The following is a 25,186-nucleotide window of genomic DNA, read 5'->3' as shown; positions in this document are numbered from 1 at the left end:
CACGGACACTAGAGATGCTTTAACCAAGTTTAATTCTTCCCAAACGTTCTGAACAGCTATAATCAGACAACCCAACATTTGTCCCATCCAGATATTTATATTCCACTTAAGACACTCCTTCTTTCCAATCCTTCTTGTGGTTTAACAGGAAAAGAGTAACAAAATCCCAAACCCTTATTACTCCCTTCAGGTGACCTGTCCTCACCTCCAGGCCTCAACCCCTCCATCTAATCCACAGATGTCCATCTGTCTTTCCTGAATCAACATGGTGCTCTGCTCCTGTCCCCCAACACATTCCACAGCTATCTGTCCTTCTACAGGGAACCCTTAACTTTCTCCTTTGATTATATCATTTATTCAATATCTCAAAGTTCAAAATGTCAAACCCAACAATGTGATCAATCAGTTTATTCCAGTTCAGAATGAAAATTATTTATTGTATTTTAACAGCAATAGTTCCAAACTAGACTTTCTTTCTACAGTAAGATGTACAGTAGGCCTGATATATACTTTTTTTATCTGTACGGTCTATTCTGGACTGTTTTTGACCCTGCAACACTGAGGTCATGCTCAGCCTTAAATGTTTCTGTACTTATTTATTGTATAAGTATGTCAGAGTTAAGAACCCTGACTCGCATAGGTATGTGGTGCCAAACTGGACCAGAACATCTGCCTTCTCAGTCAGGCGAACGCTTCCTGTTGTAGATGAAAAACCCAGAACTGTGTGAGTGTGTTTGCCTAAAAAAATCATCTTTATTCCAGTTAAGAATAACAATTATTGTATTTTAACAGCAACAGTTCCAACATAGATTAGTTTAACAAGAATTTCTACAGTAAGATGGAAAAATTATCAGGCCTACTGTACATCTTCATCTGTACTGTTACTTAAGGTTGCCCTATCAGTAGCTTGGGCAAATGTTTGCCATTATCTGTGAACAGTCGTGGCCGTAAAGTTTTGAGAATGACACAAATATTAATTTTCACAAAGTCTGCTGCCTCAGTTTGTATGATGGCAATCTGCATATTTTTTAAATTTTTTTACCTTTATTTAACCAGGCAAGTCAGTTAAGAACACATTCTTATTTTCAATGACGGCCTAGGCAACCTTAAGTAACAGTACAGATGAAGATGTTTGTTATGCGAGACTCATTACTCAGCACTTCCACACACAAAACACATTGTGGGCGCTCCTCGTTATAAGTTTGAAAGAGAGAGAAACTCATCGCTGTATATGCATTTCATGACAATTGAGCTCAGTCAGAACTTGTAGCTAGGATGAGTCCATTTGATGACAGAGGTGAGCGATGGCGAGCGGGAATGATAAGTCAGTGGCTGACAGCGCTTTATCTGCTGCCTGAACTACAGTGCTGCATCACCTGCTGCCTGAAGGCAGTGTTGCCAACTCCTCTAAGGAAAGTAGCTATTGGCTGTCCTAAAAGTCACTAAATGAAGTCATCGCCTAATTTGCATAATTGCTATGTGCATGTAATTGTGATGGACGCTGTAGGAGAGAGGAATAACATTGTGGGAGAAACAAAAAGTGAGTAAAAAACACCCTAAATATGTTTAGAACTACAAATGAACTTTCTTCTGTCGATTCTTCTTTTTTTTATGTCACAATTCCAACCCTCCTTTATCAGGGCTTGGGACCGGCAAAAGTGACCCAAAAGAGTCACTGGCGGAGTTACTTAGTTTTAATATTTTGTTTAGTTTTTTACATCCCGCCCTGAATGTAAGCCAGGGCGGGCGGGATCAACCAGCGGCGGCATCCCGCATGTGCGATTCATTTGCAGTCTGGACGTGGTGGGGTGAACATCTCCTGGTCTGAATGCAGCAACTGCTGCCCGAGGACTGGGACGCCTGTGAGTGCTTTGGGACAGGGGTGGGACACACGGCAGCACCCGCTGCTCATTGAGAATAGTAAGAACGGTACGTGCTTTCACATCAGTCTCCAAAAGTCTCCAATAACACCAGAAAAAGTCGCTAGATTTGTCGCTAGTCGCTTTTTTGAATACTCGCTAAATATAGCGACTTTGTCACCTGAACGACAGCGCTGCATCGTGTGTGTCACGGAGTGATCCTCAAGAAAACTGCAGAAAAAAATATCCAGTAAACTGTGGGATTCTGTGTTTTACATTGTAGACATTACCATATATATATATATATATATATATATATGATTAAATATTATCTGATGTTGGCTGTGTGAAGTATCTGCATTTGTGCACTTGAGCATCATCATGAGATTAAACAACTGCTTGCTACATCTACTTGCCTGTTTGTGTGTGTGACAAGAACTGAGTAACATGGTGTGACCTGCATGTAGCAAAACTGTAGATAACAGCCCCACAGATGCTTTGTCTTTGTGTTTGTATGTAACAATAGAGCACATGGTGTGACTTGCTGTATCTTACAAAGTTGTGGTTAAGCAGGCATAGGGAGGGGTGGTCATCACGAGGTTTAACTGAGATGGAAAAATACTGAACAACACAATAGCAGGAACTGAGCAACTGTTATAACTAGGCTGCGATACCAGAAGAGTCGGAATCTATACATCGACGGAGGGAGGGAGGGAGGACTCCAAGAAGCGCCAAGAGGCGGGGACCCGCCTGAGCGCCTGCGATAGGCTGAACAAGTCTAAACCACGCTCAGCCTCTACTGTGATAGACATTGTTCCAACCCGTCTGTTGGCCTATCACAGTATAAGAACAACTGTTTACGTACATCCTGTCAGTTCCCTGTTCTGCCCTGCATGGTATTACAGTGAGCCCGTATATACAAAAGTTGCATTTGCCATTTATTGCTTAGCTAATAAAAAATACATAGTATACAATCGGTGACTCATCGTTATATTTATCCTGATACGAGATTCGAATTTACGCAACTCTAACAAAACCGTGAAGCACACCTACCTCTCACACTCGCGCAGCTGCCAAACTGAGCAGAGACCGCTGCTTAAGCAGAAAGCCCACCAAACAGAGCACGCAGATGCACTTGGCCAAATCAATTCCATTAAATAATTAAACAATTATACATTTACGCTGACACGTCGCAACCCACACTTTAAGGCTGGTGTAACATGCTGTTCAAATAATGTTAAGAGCAGAGTTGAAATTGGCTTGCTTTTATGGTGAATACGATCTCTACGAAAGTTGAAGTAATTGCCTTCAGAAGGCCGTCGGACTGCCAGAGGACGTGTTTTTACGGCTCCCCAGTCCAATGGCAGTGAGTTTTACCACTCCAGTTGGCATTGCGCATGGTGATATCGGGCTTGTGCGTCTGCTTGGAAAAGGAGCTCCCGACGAACAGTTCTTGTGCTGACGTTGCTTCCAGAGAAAGTTTGGAACTCGGTAGTGGGTGCTGCAACAGAGCACAGTAAATGTTTATGCACTACAGCGGTTCTGTTCTGGGAGCTTGTGTGGCCTACCACATCGCGGTAGTTGACCAGGGCAGCTCTAGCAGGGCAGACATTTTATGAACTGACTTGTTGGAAAAGTGGCATCCTATGACGGTGCCATGTTAAGTCAGTGAGCTCTTCAGTAAGGCAAATCTACTGCCAATGTTTGTCTATGGGGATTACATGGCTGTGTGCTCAATTTTATGCAACGTGTGTGGCTAAAATAGCAGAATCCACTCATTTGAAGGAGCCAACTTCGCTGTGGGCCAAAATGAAGCACCTGGCTCAAGCCCGCCTGGGAGGCAATCAACGCTAACCAGGTTTACCCGAGGAATTAATCAAATCCACTCATGGAATAACATAACCTCAACGGAGCAACATTTCCAGGGCTCATTCGCAATTATCCCGGTTTGTATTCTGCCCTCACCTCCTTAAAAAGCATTAGTCGGAGCTTGTGCTTTGAGGAGATGAGAGGAATCGAGAAAAGACTACTTGAGAAATCAAGGGCATGCCTTAACGTAATAACTGATTGGATAGGTGAACAAGTGTTTCACCACATAGCTTTCACCTTTCCAGTCATTTTTAATTGGTGATTACGTCAAGGGATGCTCAATGTGGCCCAGGACTGCGTCCTTTCTCCTGAAGTGTACACTTCACTCTCCTTTATAAATTTGAAATGACTAGTGTAAAGGGTGGAAAATCCTAACCAATGCCTACACCAAGGAGGAGTGCAGATAAAGTATAGCGGAGCTAGAGAAAGGTAATTTGTTAATTCAATGTTTTCAGTTGTAACAAGGGAATGTTGTGTGCAACCTGGTTTGCAGGGAAGATGTCATAAGCCTTTCGTGACATTTCAATATTCATTTCTTGCATGTTAAGTTTAACGAAGAAGTCTTACTGGTTTGCCGATAAACTACTAAAGAAAGGTGTTCAACAGTGCAAGTTTAATGAAAGGGCATGCAGAAATAGCAGTTTAGGCATTTTCTCTAAGTATATGCAGAGAACAACCTTGACTCACTTCATGATAATCATACTACAATGACTTGCCCAGCTGGCATAGCGAACAATATAGGTTGACTCGTCATGCAATGTCTCGAGGATATACCAAAAATCATTGTTCAAGTACTACTGTAACATTCTTACATAATAGTACCCATTGAATGTGTGCAATGGGAATTAGTTATTTTGACATTGTAGCAATGGCACAAGGAATGTATCGGGAATAAACCAGTTTGTGGCTACCAGAGATGAGGGAGGGTCTTTAGAATTTAGAACCAAATATCTATTATAAACAATAAGAGGTTGATTTTTGGGAGACATTGCTTACACTAAGGCAATCCATTTACTACACAGGTCAGTAGAGCCACTGCTTTTAGGTGGGGACCAATGTATTCTGAGTTAAGGGGGTAAGGTATTTTGGGGATGGGGGCCAGGGTGTGGTGGTACTGTGGTGAGGTTTAGCACTGTGCGTTTGGGTTCCAGACAATGCATCCGTCATCCCCCAGGCTCACGCCACCCGCGGCCACCAGCTCCAGGGCAGCAGAGAAGGCCCGGTGCTCCGCCTCCCGGATGCGATCTGATAGGCTCTCCTCAGTATCATTCATCAACACAGGCACTGCCTCCTGAGCAATGATGTCACCGGCATCAACCTCTTCCTATGGTTGAGAAGGCAGGAAAATATTTAAGTCCTCTCCATAGACAACTCTGTGCCCAAAAGCCTGTTTTAGCATGAGCATCGCCATTTCGAAGTAGTCAACTGGGTGAGACTTCCTATGTGTTAAAGGAAGGAAAAAAGGATCACATAATTCCATTCATCATGAGATCAGCCAATTAATTATACTTGTGATAAAACATTCCATAACTATAGGTGGCAGTAAATCACAAACATTGGCTTTATACCTGTTTAAACAACACACTCCAGGTATGCACCCGTTCAATAGTAGAACTTCACTTCAAAATGGAGATGACCTCAATGTCACTGCCCGTGCTCAGACACCATAATGGGACAGATGCAAAAGATGCGTCATCCAAGTCTACGGTCCTGTCCCAGAATAACCCCTAGCCTCTAACCCTAGGGACTTATGTACAGTGGGGCAAACAAGTATTTAGTCAGCCACCAATTGTGCAAGCTCTCCCACTTAAAATGATGAGAGAGGCCTGTAATTTTCATCATAGGTACACGGCAAATTATGGTGGAAAATAAGTATTTGGTCACCTACAAACAAGCAAACAAGCAAGCTCTCACAGACCTGGAATTTCTTCTTTAAGAGGCTCCTCTGTCCTCCACTCGTTACCTGTATTAATGGCACATGTTTGAACTTGTTATCAGTATAAGACACCTGTCCACAACCTCAAACAGTCACACTCCAAACTCCACTATGGCCAAGACCAAAGAGCTGCCAAAGGACACCAGAAACAAAATTGTAGACCTGCACCAGGCTGGGAAGACTGAATCTGCAATAGGTTCGCAGCTTGGTTTGAATAAATCAACTGTGGGAGCAATTATTAGGAAATGGAAGACATACAAGACCACTGATAATCTCCCTCGATCTGGGGCTCCACGCAAGATCTCACCCCGTGGGGTCAAAATGATCACAAGGACGGTGAGCAAAAATCCAAGAACCACATGGGGGGGGGACCTATTGAATGACCTGCAGAGAGCTGGAACCAAAGTAACAAAGCCTACCATCAGAAACACACTACGCCGCCAGGGACTCAAATCATGCAGTGCCAGACGTGTCCACCTGCTTAAGCCAGTACATGTCCAGGCCCATCTGAAGTTTGAAAGAGAGCATTTGGATGATCCAGAAGAAGATTGGGAGAATGTCATATGGTCAGATGAAGTCAAAATATAACTTTTTGCTAAAAACTCAACTCGACGTGTTTGGAGGACAAAGAATGCCGAGTTGCATCCAAAGAACACCATACCTACTGTGAAGCAGGGGGTGGAAACATCATGCTTTGGGGCTGTTTTTCTGCTAAGGGACCAGGACGACTGATCCGTGTAAAGGAAAGAATGAATGGTGAATGGCCATGTATCGTGAGATTTTGAGTGAAAACCTCCTTCCATCAGCAAGGGCATTGAAGATGAAACGTGGCTCGGTCTTTCAGCATGACAATGATCCCGAACACACCGCCCGGGCAACAAAGGAGTGGCTTCGTAAGAAGCATTTCAAGGTCCTGGAGTGGCCTAGCCAGTCTCCAGATCTCAACCCCATAGAAAATCTTGGGAGGGAGTTGAAAGTCTGTGTTGGCCAGCAACAGCCCCAAAACATCACTGCTCTAGAGGAAATCTGCATGGAGGAATGGGCCAAAATACCAGCAACAGTGTGTGAAAACCTTGAAGACCTACAGAAAACGTTTGACCTCTGTCATTGCCAACAAAGGGTATATAACAAAGTATTGAGATAAACTTTTGTTATTGACCAAATACTTATTTTCCACCATAATTTGCGAATAAATTCATTAAAAATCCTACAATGTGATTTTCTGGATTTTTTCTTCTCAATTTGTCTGTCATAGTTGAAGAGTACCTATGATGAAAATTACAGGCCTCTCATCTTTTTAAGTGGGAGAACTTGCACAATTGGTGACTGACTAAATACTTTTTTGCCCCACTGTATCTGAAAGGACTGGATAGGTGTAGGCGATATGGCTAGAATTCCACCTAACGTAAACCTGTATCAGAGAAATCCGAGCTTGTGATTAACCCTAGGGGTGAGGGGTTTCTAAATAAAGCCTTTTTGATCTCAAGCTATGGATAACAAACTAAATGTGCATCCATTTTTCGAAAAATAAAAAAATGTTCAACCATGTTCTGCAGTGGACCAGGAAACACAGGATAAGTTTGGCTTTAAGATCTGATCCGAGCTAATTTTTATAACATCTGGTTATGGTTAGTATTGGTGAGCGGAGGCAGGATCTGTTCCGAGTACAGTACTTACAGCCACAAAGTGGACGGTGCAGCCGGTGACCCGTGCCCCCGCCTGCAGAGCCTGCTTTTTGGGCAGCAGGGATGGATGGATGTTAAGCAGTTTTCCTACAACACATAAAATATGTTATTCACACACACACATTTTTAATAGAATGAAAGCATACCCAAACACGCTCCAGTCCAGCTTGATGAAAAAAAGGTAAATCCGATGCTCTGAGGGATTTCAAAAAGCATTCCTTAACCCATGTAACTTCAAGGGAGAGCAAGTGAATTTAAGGAATGCTCTTTTGGAACAAATCACTGTTTCTGTGATACAGTGACATCACAGGTAAAACACACATAAAACTACTATTGGTGCACACACAAAGCTGGGTGGTCCTACCGTTCCATTTTCTGACGAAGGACCCTGTGAGGATCCTCATGAAGCCAGCGAGACACACCACCTCCACGTCAAATTCCTCCAGCATGCGGTCAATGGTGCCGTCAAACTCTGCTTGACTACCGTACAGCTTATGGTCAATCACCCGTGTCTGAATGACGACCAAAGAGGCTCTTTTGAGGCCCAAGACCTCCGGCCGGTTGGAGATTACCACCACGATTTCTGCTGAGCTGGACGTACTCTTGGCCTGCTCCATCAGTGCCTGCAGGTTGGTGCCTGACACACACACACTTAAGGTAGTGCACACTGGTATACAGATTAAACACTTAACTGCAATTAGCTATGGGGCACTCTAGTATCCTACTTAGACAACTTTCACAGTAACGACCATCTGTTGAAATTTGGGTGAACTATCCCTTTAACAATGGACTACAGCAGGGGTCCCCAACAGGTCAATCGCGAGCCACCAGTAGCTCGCAGCCCACCGAGGAGTAGCTCGCCAAACAATTCTTAAAGGAGATGCAATTTTCACGTTCCACCGCAAACAACTCAGGCACCGCAAGCTCACAGCTACTATCTAATGAACGCAACATTGACATTATCCCACCGCTGGTTTGCAACTATTTGCTTAAAAAGCCAAACACAGCATATGCAAATTATTTGCAGCGGTCTGTGTGGATTCGTGTGTTTGTTTATCGCTCCATGTGCTCCAAGTTTACATGATAACTGTCTTGTGGGTTGACAGAAATACTTTCCCCAAAACCTTCTCAATTAACTGCAAAGTAGGCTTACCTGGCAGAAGTATATCATGAGTAAATCTATAATTTGTATCTTATTTGCAAACTGTCATGACATGAACAGCACAGAACCGTCGCTAAACTGGCACATTCCTCACTTGCTACATGTGTAATAAAGAGGCCAGATGCACAATTTAAAAAGGGAAAATAGTTTTTTTTATTTAAGCATCGACATGGACTCAGAATATCGAACTGCGTTGTTCTCCATTAACAATTGTAATTTTAAGAGTGATTAATAAAGTGAGAAAATAATTTGGGAAAATAGAAGAAAAAATTGTGGGTGGGGGGGGGTCTGGGATTTTATAGGGCCCCCCTTAGAGTTGTTTATTAACCATTATTTTACCAGGTATATTGACAGAAAATATTGCATTACTTTCTCTTGTACACCAAGGACCCAGGGAAGAGTTGCAGGGGGGAGGAGGAGAGAAAGTGCCCATTTAAACCACCCCTCTCAAAAAAGTAGCTTAGGACAGATTTAAAAGTAGCTGTCATGCTCTAAAAAGGTTGGAAACCCTTTGGTAAGCAAGCCAGTGTAGATTTGGCCTTGTGTTTTTGGTTATTGTTCTGCTGAAGGGTGATTTTATCTTTCAGTGTCTGGTGGAAAGCAGACCACCAGGTGTTCCTCTAGGATTTTGCCTGTGCTTAGATCCATTCCATTTCTTTTTATCCTGAAAAACTCCCCAGTCCTTAACAATTACAAGCATACCCATAACATGGGTACCAATATGCTTGAAAATATGGGAGAGTGGTACTCCGTGTGTTGTATTGATTGTCCAAACATAGCACTTTGTATTCAGGAGAAAAAGTTGTATTTCTTTGCCTTTGGAATATTTTTATTCTGTACATGCTTCCTTATTTGCACTTTGTCAATTAGATTAGTATTGTGGAGTAACTACAATGTTGATCCATCCTCAGTTCCCCCATCACAGCCATTAAATTCTAACCGTTTTTAAGTCACCATTGGCCTCTTGCTGAAATCCGTGAGCAGTTTTCTTCCTCTCCGTCAACTGAGTTTGGAAGGACGACACTAACTTTATAGTGAATTGGCGTATTGATACACAATCCAAAGTGAAATTAATAACTTCACCATGCTCAAAGGGATATTCAATGTCTGCTTTTTTTCATCTACCAATAGATACCATTCTTTGCGAGGAAAACCTCACTGGTCTGTGTGGTTAAATCGGTGTTTGAAATTCACTGCTCGACTGAGGGACCTTACAGATTTTAAGAGTGATTATATGTACAGTGCATTTCGGGAGAGTATTCAGAGACCTTAACTCTTTCCAAATTGTTTCATTACAGCCTTATTCTTAAATGGATGAAATAATTTATTCCCCCTCAATCTACACTCAATGACAAAGCAAAAAACATGTTTAGAAATTTCATCAAAATTACTACAAACACACTGAAATCCCGTATCTACGTAAGTATTCAGACCCTTTGCTATGATACTCGAAATTGAGGTCAGGTGCATCCTGTTTCCATTGATCATCCTTGAGATGCTTCTACAACTGGATTGGTGTCCACCTATGGTAAATTCAATTGATTGGCACATACCTGTCTCTATAAAAAAGGTCCAACATTTGACAGTGCATGTCAGAACACAAACCAAGCCATGAGGTTTAAGGAATTGTCCGTAAAGCTCAGAGACAAATGTGTGTCGAGGCACAGATCTAGGGAAGGGTACCAAAAAATTAGCGACTCCTGATAACCATCTCTGCAGCAGTAAAAAGGCACATGACAGCCCACTTGGAGTTTGCCAAAATGCACCAAAAGGACTCTCAAACCATGGGAAACAAGATTCTCTGGCCTGATGAAACCGAGATTGAACTCGGTTTCATCGTCACATCTGGAGGAAACCTGGCACCATCCCTACGGTGAAGCATGGTGGTGGCAGAATCATGCTGTAGGAATGTTTTTCAGTGGCAGGGACTGGGAGACCAGTCAGGATCGAGGCAAAGATTTTGATTTGGATTTTATTTTATTAGGATCTCTTTTAGTCCCCATTTGGACTAATCTCCCAAGAGTCCTTAACATTAAAATACAATTTATAATACAAACACAATTTCACATATAACACACTATTACAAACATACATAATATACTAGCATAATAACCCAATAAATACTCAATCTAAAAAAATTAAAAAATGATTCTTCATCTACTATAGTTCCACAACATTTCTATATACTATATTTAAATTGTTTTTAAATAATGTTTAAACTTATATATTGAAATGTTTCTAGTTTGCTCAGTTTATTTATTCCATTTCTTTATTGCTCTAAATTAAATGTTCTTTTGCCCATTTATTTTTTCTGTCTGGATAACGCATAGATGGTGGACAATCTATTCCTAGTATTTACGGAATGTCTTCTCTTACCAACTGAATACCATTGTGAATAGAACTTGGCCGTTTTAAAATGATGTATATTATAAAACAAGATAAGCATGTTTTTTTCAATTATCTTGTCGATTGATGACCAACCAAGAACACTGCGCATGACTGCAACAGAAGAACCATATCTCCGCCTTAAAACAATCCTTGCTGCTTTATTCTGTGCATTCTGCAGCCTCCTAACTTCACTAGATGATGCATTTCCCCAGACCACCGAACAATAGTTCACTTGACTCTCAACCAATGCCTGTGTTATTTGCTGAAGGATTTTCCCCAGTAAATATTTAGCTATCCTTCTGATTATGCATGCTGTTTTAATATATATTTTTTACATAGATTAGTTATTTGAGACGACCATGATAAGCAGTTGCTGCACTCCCAGTGGTTTGGTTTCTGCCACTTCTTCAATTTGTACTCCTCCCATACTTAATTGTATCCCATGCTGTTTTGGCCTTTTCCTAGTTGAACAGACCAACATAACTTTGGTTTTCTTGGTGTTTAAAGCAAGTTTGTTTTGGCAAACCCATTTCCTGATAATCTCCAAATCTCCTTGCAAAGCTTGCTGTCCCTGTTGAACCGATTGTCTTGCGCTATAAATCGTAGTATCATCTGCAAATATAGTAGCTTGAGTTTCAACCAAGGCATAGGGAAGGTCGTTGGTGTATATTAAGTAGAGAAGTGGCCCAAGGCAGCTGCCCTGCGGTATTCCACAGTTTAACACATTAGGGGAAGAAAATGAACCATTGATATAGGTAGACTGTTTCCTGTCAGTTATGATATGATATTCCTGTCAGATATGACTGTACCCAATTCAATGCTACCTCCTTAAAACTATAATGCATTAATTTTGTCAAAATAATTTAATGATCCACTAAATCAAATGCTGCACTGAAATCTAAAAATAGTACACCTACAAACCTGCCATTATCCATAGCATTGAGCCACTGGGTCAGTTATGTCAACCAATGCAGTGGTAGTGGAATGGTTTTTGCGATAAGCATGCTGATTGGCTGTAATCAGATCATTCTTTTCCATATACTCCCACATTTGTCTACTCACAATACCCTCCAATATCTTACTGAGTGTAGGGAGTAGACTAATTGGTCGACTATTGGCAGGAGTAATGGGTTCTTTGCAGACTTTCGGAATAGGAAACAGTTTCGCATGCTTCCATACATTTGCAAACAACCCCTTTTCCAGTGACCATTTAAATATGTATCTCAGTGGAACTGCAATCTGGGGAGCAGCACAGCGAAGCAACATTTTTTCCCTAAGACCATAACCTGTAGATTTACCATCAGGTAATGACTTCAATAGGTTTAACACCTCCTCCACTGACACCGTTTGTAGACTAAAAGAGCAGATCTTATTGCTCATAATATGATCATCAATCCATTGGACAATAGCTTGTTTGGAAGAATTTATGTCTACATTGTTGCTTAGTAATTAAATTTTCTGTGTAAAAAAATCTGCAAAATGATTGGCAATATCAACTGGTTTTGTTATTATTCTCCCGTCAACCTCCACACTAGATGGGCATGATGAGATAGATGTACCAAGTAAGCCCTTAACTGTGTTCCATACCTTTTTAGAATCATTTTTACAATCAGTAAAAGCATTGTTGTAAAATAACATTTTTTCCCTTCGATTCAATTTAACTGCATAATTACGTAATGTTCTATAATTCTGTTCATCAATTTCTAATTTTGACTTGGCTGCTAAGAGAAAAAGCTTCACCCAGTTCATCATCAATCCATGGAGATGGACGGGCACCAACTGTTCTCTTTTTTATAGGGGCACGATAGTCCATTACCTCAGTGAGCAAATCAATAAAACATTCTGTAGCATGATTTAAATCATCCTCTAGATAAATCAGCTCCCAGGGTACAGCAGCGAAATCATTTAGACGTAACTCATGATGAAATGTTTTAACATTTCTCTTAACCACAACCCTAGGGGGTTTCTTTGGAACCTTGGTGTTCATGGTTATGGTCACAATATTATGGTCTGTCCAGCCCACTGGCATTGATCTGGCTTTTAAGCATTGCAATGGTATATTACAGAAAATCAGATCAATGCATGCGTCTGAACGATGACCCAACTTAATTGAAGAGCTAGTAGTATCATTAACCATTTGTTTCAAACCACAGTTCTTAGTATATCTCATCAATTTTGTTCTATTCGAATTATTGTGATCCTTTCAATTTATATTAAAATCCCCTAAGATAAAAACATCTCTGTTGGTATCTGTGGCCTGGTCAAACAGATTAATGGCACAAAGTACAGAGAGATCCTTGATGAAAATCGACTCCAGAGCGCTGAGCACCTCAGACTGGGGTGAAGGTTCACCTTCCAACAGGACAACGACCTTAAGCACACAGCCAAGACAACGCAGGAGTGGCTTTGGGACAAGTCTCTAAATGTCCTTGGGTGGCCCAGCCAGAGCCCAGACTTGAACCCGATCGAACATCTCTGGAGAAACCTGAAAATAGCTGTGCAGCAATGCTCCCTATCCAATCTGACTTAGCTTGTGAGGATCTGCAGAGAAAAATTTCCCCAAATACAGAGCTTGTAATGTCATACCCAAGAAGACTCAAGGCTGTAATCGCTGAACTGAGTAAAGGGTCTGAATAGTTATGTAAATGTGATTTCAGTTTTTTCTTAGCAGCAAGCATATCTAAAATCTAGTTTTTGCTTTGTCATTATGGGGTAGTGCGTGTAGATTGAGGGGGAAAACGATTTAATCCATGTTAGAATAAGGCTGTAACGTAACAAAATGTGGAAAAAGTCAAGGGGCCTGAATACTTTGAATGCGCTGTATGTGGGTTATTGAGAAGTTGTTCATTTTTAAAATAGCATTTTAAACACTATTGCTTATTCAGGCTTGCCATTAGTAAAGGGGTTGATCACTTGACTCAAAACATTTCAGCTTTTCATTTTTTATTAATTTGAGAAATATAAATCCATCTCAAATTACACTGACATTAGGTATTATTGTGTGTAGCCAATGACAAAATATAAATTGAATACATTTTTAATTCAGGCGGTAACAACAAAATGTGGAAAATGTCAAGGAGTGTGAATACTTTCTGAAGGCACTGTACTTGAGCATAGCTATAGCCATCAGTCTTGTGTTTTTATGTTCATCACTCACAGCGAAGTGTGTCAAGATCACAAGCAGGGTTGCCATTAGACTACTTTGTGAAAATGTATTGGACACGGGTTGCGAGTTTTTGGGTTACTTCTAAACTGTCCCGCGGTCACCATCGTATTTCCTGGGGCTAGAAATGCTTGCTTAACCTGGCAACCCTGGTGCCAACATCAGTATATAGCCAATTCTGCTACAGGGATTTGTTGAGAGCATGCGCACGCATTGCTTGAACATGACTTTTGCTTGTAATAAGAAAATTGTATACACATCTGTTGACCCTTGTCAGGGTTTTTACATTTCAGATACAGTGACAAACACACCATACACAACACTCTAACCTGTGCCTGAGATGAGGACGCCCACCCTGGCCCTCTTGCAGGGGGACGTTGCCGCTGCTATCCCCTTGAGACGCTCCGTTCTGCATGGGCCCCAGGTCTACTACACAGGGATCAGGTTGCTGATCACCACCGGCTCAGCCCCTTCCCACAAACAAAACTCAGTAAAATGACAAAGATGAATATCACTAAGCGCTGAGAGAGTCTTATCTGTGTGTGCATGCGTGCGCGTTTGAACCCATCAATTCAAAAATTACATTTAAATGTGAACATCTGAAGAGCATTTCATCATTAACCAGATTAACTATGTTGTATAGAATCAGTTTCCTTATCGGTCTGTGAGTATACAGAATCCATAATTCCTCTAGCATTGTTATAAGTGTTTCACTACCCATGCTTTAGCTGGTCTCTCACCAGGCTGCTTGTGGGCCAACGAGCCCACGATCCACGCATCCTTATGGGCTTGGAGCTGCCTCAGAACCCTCTGGGCGTCCGGAAAGGCCACCATCAGCACAGCCCCAAGGCCAGTTGAAGGTGCGCCCCATCTCCTCCTCGCACAAGCCCCTCTCCACCTGGAGCCACGAGAACATGATCCAACGAGATGAGTCTGGGTGGGACATACAGTGCAGCTCACACACACAAATTTAATATGAAGTAAATACCAACAACAGTTTAGGGCTGACCCCAATTAGTCGACTGGTTGATTGTTTGGTCGTTAGGCCGTTGGACGACCAAGATTATTTAAGTCTAGCAGTAACACGCATATTTTTTCGCCCATCTCAGTGAACTTATCGATTGCGGAGGCCTAGACTAAAAGCCCATTTATGCTTGATCTGATGTGGTCAGAGGCTCCATATGGAGGATGTGACGCAATTGCGGAGCCTCAAGAGGCATGCAGAGGCCAAGTCGAGCTCTGTACCGCATCACCATGCGTCTCACATTTTTTTTAAAGAAAGAGAAAAATGGCATGCTCTGATCCAATGGAAACATCACAATAGGTCTACCCAATTACTTATTAGTGCTGGACTTAGACTGAAATAGGTTCGATACTCTTTTTTAAATCATTTTTTAAACTTTTTTTATTGTTGTTCAATTTTACCCCTTTTTCTCCCCAATTTTGTGGTATCCAATTGCTTGTAGCTACCATCTTGTCTCATCGCTACAACTCCCGTACGGGCTCGGGAGAGATGAAGGTTGAAAGTTATGCGTCCTCCGATACACAACCAAACCAAGCCACTGTGCTTCTTAACACAGCGCGCATCCAATTCTGAAGCCAGCTGCACCAATGTGTCGGAGGAAACACCGTGCACCTGGCAACCTTGGTTAGCGTGCACTGCGCCCGGCCCGCCACAGGAGTCGCTGGTGGCACAGGAGTCGCTGGTGGCACAGCTGGCGCTGCAGTACAGCACCCTTAAACACTGCGCCACCCGGGAGGCCCCGCCGGTTCGATACTCATTTTGGCCGCTGGTACGGTTTATATTGAGGCGCAGGAGCTCCACAATACTTTTTAATATTCTATTAGAGGAACAGCAGCTCAAGCAGTTGTCTAGTTTGAGAAACAGACGCCTCACAAGTCCTCAACTGGCAGCTTCATTAAATAGTACCCACAAAACACCAGTCTCACCATCAACAGTGAAGAGGCGACTCCGGGATGCTGGCCTTCTAGGCAGAGTTCCTCTGTCCATTGTCTATGTTCTTTTGTCCATCTTAATCTTTTCTATTTATTGGCCAGTCTGAGATATGGCTTTTTCTTTGTAACTGCCTAGAAGGCCCGCATCCCGGAGTCACCTATTCACTGTTGACATTGAGACTGGTGTTTTGTGGGTACTGTTTATTGAAGCTGCTAGTTGAGGACTTGAGAGGTGTCTGTTTCTGGGGCCTCCCACTCTTTCTATTCTGGTTAGAGACAATTTGATCTGTTCTGTGAAGGGAGTAGTACACAGCACAACTTCAGTTTCTTGGCAATTTCTCACATGGAATAGCCTTAATTTCTCAGAACAAGACAAGACTGACAAGTTTCAGAAGAAAGTCCTTTGCTTCTGGTCATTTTGAGCCTGTAATCAAACCCACAAATACTGATGTTCCAGCTACTCAACTAGTCTAAACTACTCTAACTAGGCCAGTTTTATTGCTTCTTTAAATCAGAATAGTTTTGTTTACAACTGTGCTAACATAATTGCGAAACGGTTTTCAAATGATCAATTAGCCTTTTAAAATTATAAACTTGGGATTAGCTAACACAACGTGCCATTGGAACACAGGAGTGATGGTTGCTGCTAATGGGCCTCTGTATGCCCATGTCGAAATTCAGAAAAAAAATCTGCAATTTCCAGCTACAATAGTAAATTTACAACAAGAACAATGTCTACACTGTATTTCTGATCAATTTGATGTTATTTTAATGGACAAACCAGGACATTTCAAAGTGACCCCAAACTTTTGAACGGTAGCGTCTGTGTGTATACATAGAGCTGAGGTCGGAAGTTTACATACACCTTAGCCAAATACATTTAAACTCAGTGTTCACAATTCCTTGACATTTAACCCTAGTAAAAATCCCGTCTTAGGATCACCATTTTATTTTAAGAGTGTGAAATGTCAGAATAATAGAAGAGAATGATTTATGTTGGCTATTATTTCTTCCATCACATCCCAAGTGGGTCAGAAGTTTACATACACTCAATTAGTATTTGGTAGCATTGCCTTTAAATTGTTTAACTTGGGTTAAACGTTTAGAGTAGCCTCCCACAATAAGTTGGGTGAATTTTGGCCCATTCCTCCTGACAGAGCTGGTGTAACTGAATCAGGTTTGTATAGGCCTCCTTTCTCGCACATGCTTTTTCAGTACTGCCCACAAATTTCCTGTAGATATGAGGTCAGGGCTTTGTGATGGCCACTCCAATACCTTGACTCTGTTGTCCTTAAGCCATTTTGCCACAACTTCGGAAGTATGCTTGGGGTCATTGTCCATTTGGAAGACCCACTTTAACTTCCTGACTGATGTCTTGAGATGTTGCTTCAATATATCCACAAAATTTTCCTACCTCATGATGCCATCTATTTTGCAAAGTACATCCGTTCCTCCTGTAGCAAAGCACCCCCACAACATGATGCTGCCACCCCTGTTCTTCACGGTTGGGATGGTGTTCTTCGGCTTGCAAGCCTCCCCATTTTTTCTCCAAACATAACAATAGTCATTATGGCCAAACAGTTCTATTTTTGCTTCATCATACCAGAGGACATTTCTCCAAAAAGTACAATCTTGGTCCCCATGTGCAGTTGCAAACCATAGTCTGGCTTTTTTAATGCCGGTTTTGGAGCAGTGGCTTCTTCCTTGCGGAGCGGCCTTTCAGGTTATGTCGATATGGGACTCGATTTACTGCGTATATAGATATTTCTGTACCCGTTTCATACAGCATCTTCACAAGGTCATTTGCTGTTGTTCTGGGATTGATTTGCACTTTTCGCACGAAAGTATGTTCATCTCTAGGAGACAGAACACGTCTCCTTCCTGAGCGGTATGACGGATGCTCGGTCCCATGGTGTTTATAGTTGCGTACTATCGTTTGTACAGATGAACATGGTACCTTCAGGAATTTGGAAATTGCTCCCAAGGATGAACCAGACTTGTGGAGGTCTACATTTTTTCTTCTGATGTCTTGGCTGATTTCTTTGATTTTCCCATGATGTCAAGCAAAGAGGGACTGAGCTTTAAGGTAGGCCTTGAAATACATCCACAGGTACACTTCAAATTGACTCAAACGATGTCAATTTGCCTATCTAAAGCCATGGACATAATTTTCTGGAATTTTCCAAGCTGCTTAAAGGCACAGTCAACTTAGTGTATGTAAACTTTTGACCCACTGGAATTGTGATACTCACTTCCGTCATCATGAAGTGCTTTGAAAGACTAGTCAAGGACCATATCACCTCCACCCTACCTGACACCCTAGACCCACTCCAATTTGCTTACCGCCCAAATAGGTCCACAGACGATGCAATCTCAACCACACTGCACACTGCCCTAACCCACCTGGACAAGAGGAATACCTATGTGAGAATGCTGTTCATCGACTCGTCATCAAGCTCGAGACCCTGGGTCTCGACCCCGCCCTGTGCAACTGGGTACTGGACTTCCTGACGGGCCGCCCCCAGGTGGTGAGGGTAGGCAACAACATCTCCTCCCCGCTGATCCTCAACACGGGGGCCCCACAAGGGTGCGTTCTGAGCCCTCTCCTGTACTCCCTGTTCACCCACGACTGCGTGGCCACGCACGCCTCCAACTCAATCATCAAGTTTGCGGACGACACAACAGTGGTAGGCTTGATTACCAACAACGACGAGACGGCCTACAGGGAGGAGGTGAGGGCCCTCGGAGTGTGGTGTCAGGAAAATAACCTCACACTCAACGTCAACAAAACTAAGGAGATGATTGTGGACTTCAGGAAACAGCAGAGGGAACACCCCCTATCCACATCGATGGAACAGTAGTGGAGAGGGTAGCTAGTTTTAAGTTCCTCGGCATACACATCACAGACAAACTGAATTGGTCCACTCACACTGACAGCGTCGTGAAGAAGCGCAGCAGCGCCTATTCAACCTCAGGAGGCTGAAGAAATTCGGCTTGTCACCAAAAGCACTCACAAACTTCTACAGATGCACAATCGAGAGCATCCTGGCGGGCTGTATCACCGCCTGGTACGGCAACTGCTCCGCCCTCAACCGTAAGGCTCTCCAGAGGGTAGTGAGGACTGCACAACGCATCACCGGGGGCAAACTACCTGCCCTCCAGGACACCTACACCACCCGTTGTTACAGGAAGGCCATAAAGATCATCAAGGACATCAACCACCCGAACCACTGCCTGTTCACCCCGCTATCATCCAGAAGGCGAGGTCAGTACAGGTGCATCAAAGCTGGGACCGAGAGACTGAAAAACAGCTTCTATCTCAAGGCCATCAGACTGTTAAACAGCCACCACTAACAGTGAGTGGCTGCTGCCAACACACTGTCATTGACACTGACCCAACTCCAGCCATTTTAATAATGGGAATTGATGGGAATTATGTAAATATATCACTAGCCACTTTAAACAATGCTACCTTATATAATGTTACTTACCCTACATTATTCATCTCATATGCATATGTATATACTGTACTCTACATCATCGACTGCATCCTTATGTAACACATGTATCACTAGCCACTTTAACTATGCCACTTTGTTTACTTTGTCTACACACTCATCTCATATGTATATACTGTACTCGATACCATCTACTGTATGCTGCTCTGTACCATCACTCATTCATATATCCTTATGTACACGTTCCTTATCCCCTTACACTGTGTATAAGACAGTAGTTTTGGAATTGTTAGTTAGATTACTTGTTGGTTATCACTGCATTGTCGGAACTAGAAGCACAAGCATTTCGCTACACTCGCATTTAACATCTGCTAACCATGTGTATGTGACAAATAAAATTTGATTTGATTTGATTTTTGATTATACAGTGAAATAATCTGTCTCTAAACAATTGTTGGAAAAATGACTTGTGTCATGCACAAAGTAGATGTCCTAACCAAATGTAATGACTCCAACCTATGTGTACGTAAGCTTTCTACTTCAACTGTATATATTTTTTCTCCTGTCACATCCCCCCCCCTCGACCCATTGCGTGTCACCAAGATATGGTTATTATATCGACATTTTCACATAAAAGCATTTCCACCACCATTTCTCACGTAATACATTTTACCGACACAAGAGTATCCCACCTTGCGTAGCACATTTCGTTTGCCGACATTTGGAAAGTTCACTGACAAATGTGCCATTTCCATCAGACCCGTCATGACATTTTTTATCCAACATGTACTTTACTCGCATTAAATGATGGATGGAAACCTGGTTGAAGTTATTTAATTAGTTGATAGGTCTGTTGTTCAGTATCAGTTTCGACTAACAGCAGATCAGTTCCAAACAGGAATATCGAAAGGGAACCAACCAAAGAAAACAGAGGCAAACGGAGGGACCTACCTGAACTTGTCCAATGGAAATGCTTTGCAACGGTGTTACTAATGAATACACGCCAGTTGAGTAGAGATTGACAGAAGCATACCTACCTGTGATTGCGACACCTTTCTTATAGGAGCCAGGGTAGCCAGGGCTGGCCATGACCACAGTAACTGCAGAGCCGTCCTGGTGCCACACAGGGGCGCTGGATGCCATCTTCCCCTGCAGAGTGCTCTGGAGCACCTCGTACAGGTCACTCTTCAGCAAGGGCATCAGCACCTGGATAAGGGTCAGATTCAGGAGGAAGAAAATATTTTGATTCAGAGTGAAACAGGGATGTAATAGTGGAATTTCTGTTTTCCCACTGCAAAATGTTTAGGTACAGTTTGTCCAATTGAACATGATTCAGGCAAGATCAGAGTTGTCCTAATAGGCACAGATTAAGGACCAGTTCATCCTCCATTAATCTTAAATTTACCCATTAGTGGAGTGCAAGTGCAGAACTTGACTTATCATCAGAGAGCTGATAACATAGAGCAGTGGCATATACCAATAACACATGCTCAAACACAGTTGACCAACCTGACACTCTGGATCGCCGAAGCGACAGTTGAACTCCAGGACCTTTGGCCCCTGCTTGGTCAACATCAGCCCAGCGTACAGCACACCTGAGAGAGGATAACACATAAAAGAGCGAGTGAGACAAATAAAAGAGAGAACGGACAAGATTTCGCACCCCTTTCATTTTCACTCAATAACCAGTGCTGCCTGCAGTTCATTACTCACCCACATAGGTGGCACCCTCCTCCTTCATGCCATCCACAGTCTTCTGCAGGAAAGTCTCTCTGATCTGCTGCAAAAGCTCCTGAGACACCTGGACACAAATGGACATTTGATTGACAGACAGAGGACAAACAATAGCAAGTTGTGTAGGAATCTCTCTCTGTGCACATTCTAAGCAATGTGAGACAATGGTTGGTGGTTGTCAAGTGTGTGTGTACCTGAGGGGTGGGGCAGTAGGCCCCCATGCCGCCGGTGTTGGGGCCCAGGTCCCCATCCTGCAGGCTTTTGTGGTCCTGGGCCGGGGGCATGGGGGACACAGTGCAGCCATCACTGAAACACAGACACTACACAGGGAAGGAGAGAGAGAGACAGAGGGAGTAAGTAGTTAGTAAATGGCAATAATGGAACCGCATATTGAATTGTTGCCAGGGTACATTTTGGCCGACATTTTGCACAAGCAAATGGCAGTGAGCAAAATAACCATAACATTTTAAATAGACAAGGAACACACATGATCCAATATATTCTTTGCCCAGAACTGTGCTATTTTGAGTGACAAAAATGCTGCCCACTGTGCATGTACACGTTGGTATTTCACAAGAAAAAGAATGAGGGCCGGACACTCACAGACACTTCTTCTATGTCCAGCAGTTCCTCCACCACCACAGTCTCCCCGGCATAGCCGAACATTTTGTCCTGCAACACACACACACACACACCTTATCTTTAAAATGGGAAATGGATTTGTCGAGTCGCGCCGAATACAACAGGTGTAGAAATGCTTGCTTACCAGCCCTTCCCAACGATGCAGAGTTTAAAAATACTATTTTATTTTTTATAAAACGCAAAACAAATAAAATACACAAGAATGGAGCTTTTTAAAAAAGAGAGTACCAGATCAATGTGCAGAGGTACAAGGTATTTGAGGTAGATATGTACATAAAGACAGGGTAAAGTGACTTGGCATCATCAGGATAGGTAAGAGTAAAATCAATTTTAAAAACTGTGTGCGCGCGTTTGTGTTGTGTCGGTATGTGCACATATATAGTCTGAGAGATTATATATATATATATATATATATATATATATATATATTGCCTCTGTTTTATATATATACACACACAGTCTAGTGAGTGTGCGTAAGTGACACCTCATCTCCCCCAAAATAACAAAATTGAAGGCCGAGCAACATTCTTATGAAAACTGCTGAACTGAGGTAAACCCACAGATACCATTTTGGTGACAATCAAAAGAGGATAGACTGTGTTATTCTGTCAGTACATGAACACAGAAGAGGATAAATAAGCCAACCAGAAAGGGGAAAGAGACTGGCAGTAGCTAGGGATGGGCAATTGAAATTTCACTATTCTAATGTCACATTTTTGTCAGATATCCAAATAGTCCCCCAAAAATATACATTTCAAAATTGCTCTACTCTTTTGATCAATCGTGATGCAAAATGCCACAATAGCAGACAAAGCGCCGTTTTTTTCCCTGGGGGTAGCTTTTGGCTAAAAGTACCTTAGGCAAAAGGCAACAGTGAACGAAGACTGATGAGGGAGAACGTTTTATTTTCAAGCAAATTATCACTTTGTGCATCCTCAGAATTGTAGGCTACATTTACAGTGTGCAACTGAAAACAATATACTGTCAAAGCTACGTGATGTCTGAAGCAGCAGCTAAATAAACACTACATTCCAAAGTTTGAAATGCATAATTTTTATAAAACAAATGTCATGGTATATCCTTGTGGGGAACAATGTAACAGACAATCTGCACTGAATAAATATATGACAGCAAAGTGTTGGTCCCATGTTCCATGAGCTGAATTTGTTTTTTTTAATCCCAGAACTTTTCCAGACGCACAAAAAGATGATTTCTCTAACATGTTTGATTATATCCCTGTTTGTGAGCATTTCTCCTTTGCCAAGACCTCCCTCTACCTGACAGGTGTGCATATCAAGAAGATGATTAAACAGCATGATCATTACACAGGTGCACCTTGGGCTGGGACAATAAAAGGCCACCTTAAAAATGTGCAGTTTTGTCACAACACAATGCCACAGACGTCTCAAGTTGAGGGAGCATGCAATTGGCATGATGACTGCAGGAATGTCCACCAGAGCTGTTGTTAATTGCTCTACCATAAGCTGACTACAAAGTCGTTTTAGAGAATTTAGCAGTACGTCCAACCGGCCTCACAAGCGCACACCACATGTAACCACGCCAGCCCAGGACCTCCACATCCAGCTACAACACCTGTGGGATCATCTGAGGGGAAGTGGGGGCTCTTGAGGAGTATTAATAAAGCCTTTTGTGGGGGGGACATTCTGATTGGCTCGGCCTGGCTCCAAGGCCAACCCATGGCTGCACTCCTGCCCCGTCATGTGATGCATAGAATAAGGCCTAATGAATTTATAATTTCCTTATAATGAACTGTAACTCAGTAAAATCTTTGAAATTGTTGCATTTATATTTTTGTTCAGTATGTTCAGTATAATTTAGGACAGGCTACAAACACAGTTTTCACCCCCACCCCCCTGGAAACTTATTTCTCAAATCTAAGGATTCAAATCATGTTCTGCACATGTTATTTTACACATTCACATTTCCTCTTTTACTCACCCTCTTTTGAACACACAACCAATTTGATGATGTAACCTCTCCTCCTAATTTCTGAACAACTGCGATTTGAACAAACACAAACAAACAAAAAATACTGTGTGTGTGTGTGTGTGTGTATGTATATGTATATGTATATATATATATATATATATATATATATATATATATATGCTACTAACTGCTGTCTGTTGTAATGGATTTGCAATAGCATAAGCAAGACACATTGCATCAGGGCATAACAATTACCATTTGTGTGATATAATCTTTATATTTATGCTGGCATATAGGCAACAGTCTGCCTCTTGTTTAGCCAATGTTTGCAATGAATAAAAAAAACATTAAATTGCTATTGACTGCCTGTGTCTTGCTTTTTTGATATGCTGTGTAGTCTACATTTTGCTTTCCTAAATAACTCCCCTCCTGACAAAAACATGAAATGGCTAGACAACCTGTCTGTGTCTTACTTAGATTTGCAATAGCCTAGGCTACTGTGACAACTGACAAACTATTTTGTGTACAAGCGGCGTCACAGGGTGACTGAACCGCAGCTGTAAGGAGGTAGGCTAGGGCAAGTGTTCCCAAACTGGATTACACTAAATATAAAATGTGACTCACATTTTCAAACAGTCCATACATGATAGATGCACACAGCAATTTTTTATATTTTTTAAGTAATCTCACTTATTTTCAGCAAATTTAACATGTGTAAATATTTATATGAACATAACATCACGCACAGAACGAGCAGTATGGCTGGTGGCATTGTCATGCTGGAGGGTCATGTCAGGATGAGCCTGCAGGAAGGGTACCACATGAGGGAGGAGGATGTCTTCCCTGAAACGCACAGCGTTGAGATTGCCTGCAATGACAACAAGATCAGTCTGATGATGCTGTGACACACCGCCCCAGACCATGACGGACCCTCCATCTCCAAAAATCGATCCCACTCCAGAGTACAGGCATCGGTGTAATGCTCATTTCTTCGACGATAAACGCGAATCCGAGCATCACCCCTGGTGAGATAAAACCACAACTCGTCAGTGAAGAGCACTTTTTGCCAGTCATGTCTGGTCCAGCGACGGTGGGTTTGTGCCCTAAGGCGACGTTGTTGCCGGTGATCTCTGGTGAGGACCTGCCTTACAACAGGCCAACAAGCCCTCAGTCCAGCCTCTCTCAGCCTTTTGCAGACAGTCTGAGCACTGATGGAGGGAGGGATTATGCTTTCCTGGTGTAACTCGGACAGTTGTTGCCATCCTGTACCTGTCCCGCAGGTGTGATGTTCAGATGTACCGATCCTGTGCAGGTGTTGTTACATGTGGTCTGCCACTGCGACGATGATCAGCTGTCCGTCCTGTCTCGCTGTAGCGCCGTCTTA

The 25,186-nt window shown here is 42.4% G+C and overlaps 1 protein-coding gene across 1 annotated transcript in view; it reads right to left on the bottom strand.

Annotated features, from left to right (window-relative positions):
• Positions 1-4,805: 4,805 nt before the first annotated feature.
• LOC118363981 (trifunctional purine biosynthetic protein adenosine-3-like) overlaps positions 4,806-25,186 on the bottom strand; it is a 39,726-nt gene continuing 19,345 nt past the window's right edge. The window contains exons 4-13 of the mRNA XM_052487021.1: positions 21,814-21,882; positions 21,405-21,530; positions 21,190-21,277; positions 20,986-21,071; positions 20,514-20,682; positions 14,903-14,960; positions 14,392-14,471; positions 7,714-7,986; positions 7,342-7,436; positions 4,806-5,052 (exon numbers count right to left, since the gene is read on the bottom strand). Coding sequence (XP_052342981.1) covers positions 4,855-5,052; positions 7,342-7,436; positions 7,714-7,986; positions 14,392-14,471; positions 14,903-14,960; positions 20,514-20,682; positions 20,986-21,071; positions 21,190-21,277; positions 21,405-21,530; positions 21,814-21,882 — 1,242 coding nt within the window. The 3' untranslated portion in view covers positions 4,806-4,854. The remainder of the gene's footprint in view (positions 5,053-7,341; positions 7,437-7,713; positions 7,987-14,391; positions 14,472-14,902; positions 14,961-20,513; positions 20,683-20,985; positions 21,072-21,189; positions 21,278-21,404; positions 21,531-21,813; positions 21,883-25,186) is intronic.

Source organism: Oncorhynchus keta, chromosome 30 (genome assembly GCF_023373465.1).
Source record: "Oncorhynchus keta strain PuntledgeMale-10-30-2019 chromosome 30, Oket_V2, whole genome shotgun sequence".
In the NCBI taxonomy this organism is placed as follows: domain Eukaryota; kingdom Metazoa; phylum Chordata; class Actinopteri; order Salmoniformes; family Salmonidae; genus Oncorhynchus; species Oncorhynchus keta.
This window is presented reverse-complemented; position numbering and strand designations above follow the sequence as displayed.